At 36.6% G+C, this 12,009-nt stretch overlaps 1 protein-coding gene across 1 annotated transcript; it reads right to left on the bottom strand.

Moving 5' to 3' along the window:
- Positions 1 to 5,499: 5,499 nt before the first annotated feature.
- LOC127094175 (uncharacterized) lies at positions 5,500 to 6,276 on the bottom strand. The gene has a single exon (XM_051033035.1). It carries the CDS (start codon positions 6,274 to 6,276, stop codon positions 5,500 to 5,502), a length of 777 nt encoding a protein of 258 aa, XP_050888992.1.
- Between the last annotated feature and the right edge of the window lie 5,733 nt (positions 6,277 to 12,009).

Below are 12,009 nucleotides of genomic sequence, written 5' to 3'. Positions count from 1 at the left end.
TTCGGATGATGAGTGTCTTGGATATGTTCCCAATTCACGCCTGGTTGGTCACCTATTATATGCCCAGTAACCGGTATCCCTGGTGTTCTTTCCTTCTGCTCCCTATTATGACTTTTGTCCCCTGTGGAGTTAGATTTTCCTGAGTTGAGATGTGCCTTTTAGATCTTCCTCAGATGTTTCGGATGATTGATTTCTCTCACCCTTATACCGGTCTTAGATATTCTTTCTCCCTGAGCGTGTTGTTATCTCACCCAGTAACCGGTGTCCGAAAACATGTCTCTCTTTGAGTTTATTACCCAGTAATCGGTAATATCCCATTTTTCTTCCTCAGCTGAGTCCTTTGTGGACATCCCCGTCTGAGTCTGGATTTTTATCCGATGTATCCTTTGTGGATAGTTTTGCTGTATTGGCATATTCCCCAATACATGCATCTTTGCGTCAGCTCGAGTCGTTCCATCGATTTATTTTCGTGGAATCCCTTTGTGTCTCCCAGCAAGTTTTCAAGTCGTGACCTGCTCACGCACTTTTACCTTATTTCCCCCAGAGTCTCTGTCTCCTTAGTGAGTGTGTTACTCTTATGGGTCTTCAGTCTCTCCTGATTTCTTTTCCTTCGTGGCAAGTATCCACCATGAAGATTTTATTTTCCATGCATACATTTGCATCATGAGGTCTCTTAGGGACCAAAATTCGTCTCTTTGTTATTATTTAAGCCCATTCTACCTCGTCGAGACGAAGATTTTAACCTTCAAATCTCCATCTATAATAACCTTAAATAGGGGCATCTGTAAGACCCTAATTTTGACCCTAAGATCCCTCATGGCATCATATGATTTTCTCAATGCATTTGCCTTAAGGATCATAGCATGTGTGGCTCCTTGACCCTAGGGTTGGGACTTGTGTGAGTGGTTTGAGACCACCAAGCATGCTTGCATTATATATTATTGCTTTTCTTATTTTGTTTACTAACCAAAAGCACAAAAATATGTCACTAACTCTTTTTGTTTTGAAGCTCGAGTGATCATGTGATCCCCTGCTCCTAGGAGGCTCCTAAGCTCAATGAAGTGGCTAGATGAAGATGAAAACAAGCGTGACAATGGTCCACAAAGCTCTTAATCATCATATATTTCTCCCAAGTATATCAATTTTCCAATTTGATCAAGATAACCCAAAAGGATTGAGGTTTGTTTCCCAAGGAAACCCTAATTCAACTGTGCATTGATTGTGCCTTGCTCATGAAGCAACCTCAACCTATAGGTCATTTTGACTGAAACCCTAATTTTGGGTCAACTTCCCAAGGACCTAACTCCCTTATTTTTTATTATTTTGAGGTGATACAAAATTCATTGGAAATATTAAGATGTCTAATTAAAATGTTATGTTTGACAAAATTTCATAATCCTAAAATAAACACATGTGATAATACAAAACATTATAGGTCACTTTGGACCAAAACCATTGAATTTGAAAAATGTCCAACTTCAAGTGCCCATAACTTTCTCATTAAAAATCCAAATAATGCAGAATTTAAGTCTAAATTGATCATCTTGAAAATATATACAACTTTGATGTTGGAGGTGTTTCCATTTGAGGCTTGAATAATTGAAACAGAAGGGCTTGAAGTTGATCACTTTTGGTAAAATAATTCAAAGGGAACCTTGACATGTTTTGTACCCCAAACTTCAAAGCCAGTTTTCATAAATTTCCAAACTCTAAATGAATTTTTTCCCAACATGACTTTTGTTCCTTATTCCAAGAGCTTTACAACCATTACTCACATGACCATTTTTGGATTTTTCATGTGGGAGTTTCGAAGAGCTAAAGGTTAATGTCCATTTGTGCAATTCACTTTATAACTTGATGTATAAGCTAATGACAGGCCTTGTGCACGTCCAATTCACTTCAATATGATCTCAACTAGCATTTCCATTCATTCTTGGGCTTTGCACGCGCTTGTACAGACCCATGCATTGATCTTCAAGTCTTAATTCCTTAGCCTTGCATCATCATTACATCTCCAAATCAAATTTGGATCAAAAGCTTGGAGAGATCGTGTTGTTCAAAGCTGCATTTCAGAGGTATATCACCAAACTATTTTGATCTGGATCTTGCTATACAATGTGATTTGCTTTGGTTTGAACTGTTTTCTGAAGTCCTCGAGCAAGAGGCAGGCCAATGGTGGTCTTAATTTCGTGAATTGTGACATTTCAAATCAAACACCATGATCTTCAAGCTCTTGTTTCTCTCTAAATAGAAACATTGAGGAAGATCCAAGGTTACATGGGTGATGTACATCACCCCAGCTTCATTTGGATAACCTACTTTTTCATTTTCATTAACTTTTGAAACCCTGCGCGTGGTTGCCGGAAACTGTTAGCTGGCCGGAGAAGATGGTGGTTTCCACCACCATCCCCACGTGGATGCTTCAGGTCCCTCAGATCTGGCTCAAATGTTATAATCGTGACCATTGATTTGTTTGACTTGTTTTAATTCCAAATGTGATGCGCTTGACTTGAGAACATGGTATGACCGCGCCTCTGGACCGTGTGATCATGGCCACGTCATTTAATGAATTCATCCAAGCGCTCTGGATTTTTGCTATTTTCCTTATTTTATTTTATTTTTAGATAATTCCTTTTATTTTCAAAAATTCATAAATATTTTATTTGAAGTCACAAAAATATGAGACCAACACCAAAAAAATTCTTGAAAAATCTAGTTTCATATTCTGATTTTTAATTATTTTTGTGACTTCATTTAATATTTTTTGTGAATTATTTGGTTTTCAATAGTTTTTAATTCATTTTAAATGCTTTTTGATATCTAAAAAATCCAAAAATATTTTCTTAACACATATGGATCATGATAAGTCAATAAAAAACAGTCTCATCAATTTCTTAATTGATTTGAGATTTATTTGAGATTTTAATTTATTTGTGTTATTTTTCATTGTTTTTAATTGTTTTAAAATAGTTTCTAATTTCAAAATTTGTTGAAATTTTTTGTCAAACCTTGTTTGACCATGTTAAACCTATAAAAATTTAATTGGACTTGTTGAAGTTGAATTGAATTTGAGGTTTAACCATATTTTGTCCATTTTTAATTTTGCATTTATTTTAATTTCAAAAATACCAAAAAAAAATATTTGACTTGTTAACTTCTAATCTTCATTTCTCTTCTGTTTTACATTGGTTGATGATGGTTTGATTCATTTTTTTACCAATTTTGTTTGACATTTGAATGTTCTTTTTATCCATTTCATCTTCATCTAATTTTTTATTTTTATTTTGGCCAATGAGTTAATGTCTTATGGTTAGTCTTGATATATGAGAGGCTTAACCTTCTTTGATCCAAATCAAACTCAACTTTATCCAAGATCAAGTGAGTTGCTTTGTGTCCAAGATAGGTTGCTTCTTGGTCAAGCAAAAATCCTAAAGTCCATACAAGGCCTTTCTCTTTTCTTCTTGGCATGATAAGTTGTAGGAGCTTGGCTTACTAGTCATGATCTCTAACTTGTGTTTATTTGCTTATAGTTTTATTGACAGGCCTCAAATAGCTGTGACTACTATATTAGTCCACTTACGATTGCTTAACATAGCGCTAAATTGTCTTATGACAAACTAACATAATCACTAATTACTAACTTTAATTTGAGAATTTAATTTCTTGCAATTTACTTTAATGCACTTTATTTCTTGCTCATTTATTTATATTGCTTTTTTACTTTGCTCACTTGAGCTCATATTTTATGTTTATGTCATTTTCCTTTTGCTCATTTGAGCTCATTATTGTATATAAATATATTGTTGTCTTGTGTTTGTTTGTGTGAACCCAATGCAAAAAGGAGAAAGGACTTAGAATTAGGACCTTACCTATGCTTAAAGGAGTTCAATAGCAACTAGGCCTCATTCCTTTAGAATGCTAAATTGGTTGAAGAGCAACCAGGCCTCATGCCTTCAGAATGCTAAATCTAAAAGTTGACTTCAAAGGACTTCCTAATCTAAACTCATTCTTTGTCCATTCCTTTTATTGTGTTAGAAACTTTTTGATTGTTTGCTCTTATGTGATAGGGATACCATCTTGAGATAGTAAGAAAGACCATTGTCATGAGTAGCCAAGTTAAGAGAGACAAGCCAAATGGAGATTCTAGGAGCTTGAATCTAAATTTTTTGATTGCTTGATTGTGTTAGCTAAGTCCAAAGGAAAGGAGCATCTTGAATCATCTTTATGATTTCAAGAAAAAGAAATCCAAGGGTTTTATCTCTTCTCTTATCTTTGTATTCTTTAGGAATAACCCTTCTCTTCTTCTCCTCACTCTAACCCAAGCCAAAATCTTTAGTGCATACTTTGACATTGTTTTCAAATTAGAAACCTGGGCATTATGCCTTTGACTTTTCAAAATCTTTTCATCAATACTCATTGTGAATAAATCTTAATTCTACTTTGACTTCGTTTTGTAAATACTTCTAACTTGTAGATATAACTTATTTCAAGTTTGATTTTGTGGTTTTAATGGCCACCTTTGTTAAAACCTTTTTCATAAACATTAGTCATAGGTTTGAGTTATCGTAGTGGTTGATGTAAACCTCACCTTATCCTTAGTAATTGGACTATAAGCCTTCCATACTTATTATAGGGTTAATCCCTCACTAGTATGTTGAAGCCCTCCTCACATGGTGGATTGGTTGTTTAGGTTGAGTTTTCTCCCTTTGATAACAAAAGACCTTAAGGCTTTTGATCAAATCAATTCACCAATCTTTTGAGATTTTTACCCCGAACTACGAGGTTTTGATCCTACCTTTGTGATGGTACGTAGGCAATGGGTTTATCCATTCAAACAACAAATATGTAAATATAATCTATTCTCTTCTCATCCCCCCAATCTTTTGCACATATTTTCACAAATCCCAACCTACAACACACATTTGCAAAAAGAGGTTGCCTTAGAGTACTAAGGATGTTTTGGGTGCGTAAAACCTTCCCATTTCATAACCGACCCCCTTACCTAGATCTCTGACATTTTTATTAGTTTTTGATTTGATAAAACTTCTTACTTGGTTTTTGTTTGTTTTTTAACCTTTCCTTTGGATAAATAAAAGTACGGTGGCGACTCGAATTGTATGTTTACTTTTGGTTTAGTCAATAAGCCATAAGGTAATGAAATCCCCGCTACACTAATCCACTGAGGTTGTGCTTCCATAATGGCTAGCACTTCTGACTCTCTCTCTCTCATCTTCATCATTTTCAAAAATTGACAAGCTCAAAACACGTTCTAAAGGTAACCGGGGTGTTTTCATTTCAATTCCTTGAGCAATCACTTAATCTATTACCTTTACAGTGTGACTCGTGCCAACATCATCTTTGTATTGTATAGTATTCTGAACATCGATTTTCAATTCTTCATCATAGACTTTGAGGGTCACTATTCCTTCCTCCATGTCTATTATACACCGTCCTATTTCTAAAAATGGTCTTCCCAGATATAAGAGGGATCTCCTCATCTTAAGTTATCTCAAGAATGACAAAGTCAATCAGAAACACAAATTTATCTATCTTTACCAAAACATCTTCCACAATTCCACAAGGTCGCCTAATTGAGTGATCAACAAAGTGAAGATTAATCATAGTGTCTTGAACGGTGCTAAGGCCCAATTTTTTATAAATGGACAGCAGCATCAAACTCACACTAGCTACCAAATCAATCAGAGCCTTCTTGAATTTTCTATCACCAATAGTGCAAGGAATAGTAACAGAATCCCTATCTTTCTTTTTCACATGAATTTTCATACCTTGGAGAATAACACTACAAGTTTCAGTGAGGATGATCGGGTCCATATTTGTGGAGCACTTTTTGGAGATGATGTCTTTCATGAATTTGGCATATATTAGTATTTGCTCCAGAGCTTCCGAAAATGGAATGTTTATCTCAAGTTTCTTAAACATCTCCAAAAACTTCTCAAAATTCTTCTCATGTTGGTCTTTCTTCCTTTGTCTCGGAGGATAAGGAAGTTTAATGATTGGCTTGACAACTTTTTCTTTCTCCTTTATAGGCATTATCATAACATCCTCCTTCGTTTTCTTCAATTCTTTAATTTCTAACTCGACTTCCAACAACCAATCTTCTTCTGCAATGTTTTCTTCTGGTTTCTCAGTAGACTTACAACTTCTTGTCACCATATCATAAATATTATTATGCTCACAAGGATTTGTCGTTGTACCACTAGGCAAGGTACCTAAAGCTTGAGAATTTGAGGCCAATTTTTGTGTTATCTGACCCATCTAAACTTCAAGATTTTTTATAGAGACGGTGGTGTTTTTCTGATTGTTTCTAGTCTCTTCTTGGAACTTAATATTATGAGCATCCATTTGTTCAATGGAAATCTCCCAGTCTACTTTCTTTGGAGCTTGTTGTTGTTGTTGTTATTGATATTGAGTCTGATATTGACCTTGACCCTGTTGTAGAACATTCCCTCTCTGATCTTTCCAGGAGAAGTTTGGATGATTCCTCTAACCTAGATTGTAAGTGTTAGAGTAGGGATTATTCTTCTTCAAAAAATTTATCTCTTCAATTTGTTAAGGGGTTGTAAAGCAATACACAGTGTGGTGAGCAAGTTGGACTTGAGCTACCTCTTGAGTACCTATATTCATGGCTTTCAACTTCTTTTCCACATCAGTAGTTACTGTATCTTCCAACCGGATTTCATTAGTTTCCAGTTTTAGATCAATAACTCCCTCAGGTTTGGTCGTACATCTATCATACAACTCTAGATGCTCATTTGCAGTTATCGCTTTGATGATCTTTTTAATATCGGTGGCTGTTGAGAAATTGGTTGAGCCACCACCTGTTGTATCAATCAACCGTTTTGTCTTTATTTTGAGACCATTGACAAACATCTGGATTTGTTTAGTTTGATCCATATTATGAGTTGGGCAAGCTACCATGACCCTTTTGAATATTTTGTAGGCATCTCCCAAAGAATCACCCTCCTTCTGTTTTAAGTTCAAGATTTCATACCTTTTTTCTCATAAATACCGATGCTGGAAAATACTCATTTAAGAAAGTTGTTTCCATCTCTTCCCATGATCTACTACTGCCGGCTAGGAGAGAATAAAACCATTTTCCCACCTATTCAGATAAAGTGAACGGGAACATTCTTAACTTATTTGCTTCATCGCTATGACCATCAATTTTCAAAGTGGTACTCATGGTCATAAATCTCTGCAAGTGCTTGTTTTCATCTTCATTCACCTTTCTGGTGAAAGGTTTTCGTTCAAGTTGATTGATTGTGCTAGGATACAGTTGAAAATGAGTCACATTCACCGATTGATTGACAATTGTTAATCTACCACCCAGTGCATTTGCACCTCCGTAATCACCAATGAGTCTTTCTGGAGGTGGAGGTGGCAGTGGAGGAACTTCAACCGTAGTTTCTGTTTCTGAATCTGAATTTGAGTGATCCGAGGGAACTTCTTCTTTGGAATTCAGTCTAGCCAATCTAACGTGTCTAAGTCTTTGGTGAAGGGTTCTCTTGATTTCTGCGTCAAAAAGAAATTCAATTAAGGGATCTCCTTGCATAAACAGATTAGACAGATTAGTGAATGAAATTATATAAATGACAGAAAAATAATTTTTTTGCAGAAAAACAAAATTTTAATTGAACTAAAATAAAACATTATATTTTGGCAGTCCCCGACAACGACGCCCAAAACTTGATCGGAAAAATAGCAAGTGTACTATTTTGCCTTTTATAGTAATAAAGAGGAACTTCCCCGAATGTCGATCTCAAGGACTGTGTGTTAATATCGAGTTCAAATATTTGTTCAATTAAAAAAATACTAGTGTTGGTGTTTTAGATTCAAACTTATAAAAATAAGGGCAAATAAAATAAATAATACTGTAAAACAAGGGTTTCAGGGAAAAAGGAACATGCCAGGGAAGCTGTATAATTTGTCCCTGTAACAACTCTGAGTCACTATTGCATCAACAAATATCAATTAATTACTACCAGTTCTCAAGGGTATTTTCTCCCAAGGCATTTGTGAGAAAACCTTTAATCATTCAACCGTAATCTCTATGTTCATAGAAATTACCGGTTAAATTAAGCCTTATTATATCAAGAATCATCTGATTCATACAGGGTATCCCTAGTCCTAGGTGATATCTCCTGCAGAGTAATCTTATGAAAATCTCATCAATAGCGATCAAGCCTAATCGATAACCATACATCAATCTCAATTATTCAGAAAGAGAAAGCATTACAGACATCAAAAGATTACGGTAATTATGAAAAATAATATTTTTATTGCAATCGCAAACTCAAAGTCATGACAGTTATAAATTAGGGACACCCCCTAACATTGGGGAGTTTAGCTACTCATATTTTTCAAAACAAATTTAAGATAAAAATTAGACATTTCAAGTAATTGGATGACTTGGATCTTCAATTGCTTCCGCTCATGAAAATCTTTCGCTCTCCGAATTCCTCGATCTCTCCAATTCTCGATCGTATGACAATTCTCTGTGCTTTGTTCACTCCTAGCCAAAAAGTCCCCTCTTTTCTCGTAGAAACTCTTCTAAATAGTGAAAATCCCTTAGCATTGGTTGGAAATCCTCATAACTCCCTTGCTGCTCAAGTCTTGATAAAAACATAAAAACTAAAATAATTAGCATCTGGGCCAACACGACCCGTGTTGCACCCCTGTTTGTCTATTGCATCTTGCTTTCATCTTAGGTAGGCTGACACAACCCGTGTTAGCTGACACGGAAGGCCGTGTCACGCCACTGTCTTGGCTTATCCTGAAGCTTGTTAAGGCCCCTCTCCTGACACGGCTCGTGTCAAGTGACACAGGTGGCCGTGTCAGGCTTCATGTAACTTAGAAATTTCCTTCCTCAAACGCCATATTTCTCGACTTTCTTGCACTTAGTCATTTGGGTATTCTACTTAGACCTGAAGAGAATCAAAATAGACGACTAAAGCATAAAATCTAGCAAACACGAAATAAAACTCAAACATGATAAAATGCTCAATTAACTTACATAAATTAAAACTGACTTGAAAGCTAACATAATACGAACAAAGTACTCCATAATCCTTGGCTTCTTGTCGAACAAGTGACGAAAATACAGTAAAAATGGTGACCGATCAGTACCCCCTCCTAAGTTCATCGTATCGGAGATAGAAAACACTAATTAATAACATCGTATCAATACTGTAGCACCTCAAATTTGCACCTATCATTGTACATACATTTTCATATTAGGTCATAGCATATCATGGTCCATTGCATAGCATTTGCATAACCCTCAGTTGCCTCTTTTGCCTCAAGTGCAAGCCAGTCAAGGAATTAGGTCAAACTGGTCAGGAGATCAGTCAATCAAGCAAGCAAGCACAATTCTCAAGGAGCCAAAGCCTTAGGGTTGGTCCAACAAGTTCACATGACTTGGAGGTCCATTTGGAGTGTTCATGTCAAGGGTTGAAGGCTCAGAGGTCATCAGTTCATACACAGACAGTCAAAAAACCCTAGAAAGTCAACAGTCAGTCAAGGCAGTGGATGGTGGCCATTCTTGTGGAATTTGGGCACCATGATCAATAATCAAGAGTTCATACAACTTGGGACATCATTTGAAGTCAAGTCCTCAAGGAATTAGGGTTTGGAAGTCATCAGTCAATGCACAATCAGTCAGAAACCCTAAAAGTCAACTGTTGGTCAACTGCCTATTTAATCAGTGATTTGATGAAAGGAAATGGTTTGTGAGATCTTATTCATGTCCAAATAGTCATCATATATCATGCCAAACACCATCATGGAAGAATTTGAAGCCAGATCAAAAATTTCCCAAAATGGAAACTGGGCCTGTAACTGAAAACTGCCAAAAATGGAAAGTCTTGATCCTCAAACTTACATCATGATACAAGCCTCAAATGAATTTTTGCCCAACATGAAAGTTGAAGATCTTGTTCTCCCATTTCCAAAAAGTCCTAGAACTCTCAATTCCCATGTGTGGTTGGCAAGTTATGATCGAATCGATTTCAGAAAATCTTGAACTTCAAAGGGCCATATCTCTCAAATCGTTTGGCCAATTTTGGTGGGGTTTTTTCCTACAAGTCACATTTGATCCCCTCTTTCCAAAAATATAAATTTCATGAGCCAAAACTTCACCAATCAAAATGGCATATTTGGACTTTCCTCATTTAAATGCAAGTTTGACCAAGAGTTGACTTTTTGATTTAAACATTTTTTTAACATTTGGCCAATTGGAGCAGCTCAGAAACATCATTTTAAGTGTGTTTGCAAGCTCAAATTATGCAGTACTTGCACCCATCATGAATCCATACTTGGTTGCTTGAATTGTAAGGAAAGTACAAATTCACCATGACTATCCATGCTATCCACCATACCACACTTTGTACTCCCAAACAGAAACTTAAACCTCATTTTCTCTGTCATTTGAAGCTTCACTTACAGCCATAACCAACAGCAAAACAAGGGCCATTCACTACTTGCTTGAATTTTGGAACAAAAGGACAAATACAACCATATCCTCCATACTTCCAACAATGCTTTGGACTGTCCACCAGCAGAGATTATGCAGCATTCTTCTATCAGTTTGAAATTAAGTTGCAGCCATCACAACCAACTCACTGATACACAAATGCTCACTCTCTCACTTGGCATGGACCTCCACCAAAAACTGCAAGATCTTGCTTAAAATAGAAGCAACAGAAAACAGCATAGGGGAGCATGATTTCCTGCTACTAGCAGCCACAAAACAGACCTTGCTTTGCCAATCAACGGCAACCCTGCCATTTTGCATTTTGAAACCTTCAGCCCAAAACAAAAAGCTACCAAGCCTTGCATTTTGTTTTCCAACATCCTCCATCATTTTTCCTTGTCATGAAACCACACTGTCAAGAACAAGCAAAAGGGGGAATGCAGCAGAAAATCATTGATTAACCTTGCCCTCACTTTGCTATTTTTCTGTCAAAAACACAACAAACCAAGCCTGGCAGAAAAAAAAAGAACCAACAGAGCTCATTCATTGAGAGGGATCTTGGCATTTTGCAATTGCTGTCAAAAAGAATTCCCAAGAACCAAAACCATGAAAAACCAAAGACTTCACTCCAACTGAACAACCATGCTCTTACCCTGCTACTTGCATTTCATCTAGAACATCCAAATCCACCCTGCCTTGCAACACAACCAACTGCATACAGCATTCTCAAACCTGCACTCACCCTTGCTGTTGCATTTCAAAGACAGAAGCAGCAGTAGACCAACAGCTCCACCATCACTTTTCTGTCATCCAGCAACACCTGACCAACCAATCTTCACCATGCTAAAAAAGGCCTTGCCAACATACACTGTAACACAATCAACTCCATTCATTCTCAAAAACACCTTTGCTTTTGCACTTCAAAGGAAGCCTGTCCAAGAATTTCCAAAAGTCACCAAGGCTAACCTTGCTTGGCAATTCTAGTTTTCTGTCAAAAAAACCTCAAGAAACCTAGCCTGGCCCTGCATTCCACCACCATCCAACAGCAAACATTAGCAACCTAGCAAACTTCACTTCATTTTTCTGCCAAAAATGAACAAGTAGCAGCCAATCCTGCAGCAAGAAAACCCTTGGCTATTTCTCTCAAAAAACACACTTTGCAAATCTTTCCAAAACTTCCAAAAGAGAACTATGCCTAGCCATTGCATTTCTACTATCCGTTCATCATGTTGAAATCAATGACAACCAACATAACCAACTGAAAACAAACCATTGCATTTCATTCTCTCAAAAGATCACTTTTGGCCATTTTGCATTTTTCTGTCCAATTTCCAAAGTGACCTAACTAAGCCTGGCTTGTAACAAGGATCAGACCTCATTTTCCTGTCATTGTGAACCTTACTAGTTGCAAGACACAGACCAAATTCACTTGTGCTCAAAAGACCACATCTTGGCATTTTCACCAAATCAAGCTAAACCAGTTCAGTGGCCAACTTCATTTCCAGCTTGATTCAAGA

Source organism: Lathyrus oleraceus, chromosome 6 (assembly GCF_024323335.1).
Source record: "Lathyrus oleraceus cultivar Zhongwan6 chromosome 6, CAAS_Psat_ZW6_1.0, whole genome shotgun sequence".
Taxonomy (NCBI): domain Eukaryota; kingdom Viridiplantae; phylum Streptophyta; class Magnoliopsida; order Fabales; family Fabaceae; genus Lathyrus; species Lathyrus oleraceus.
The sequence above is the reverse complement of the archived record's forward strand: the minus strand, read 5'-3'. Positions and strand labels throughout refer to the sequence as shown.

Coding starts and splice junctions, on each gene's coding strand:
- LOC127094175 (XM_051033035.1), bottom strand. CDS start 6,276: ATGGGTCAGATAACACAAAAATTGGCCTCAAATTCTCAAGCTTTAGGT.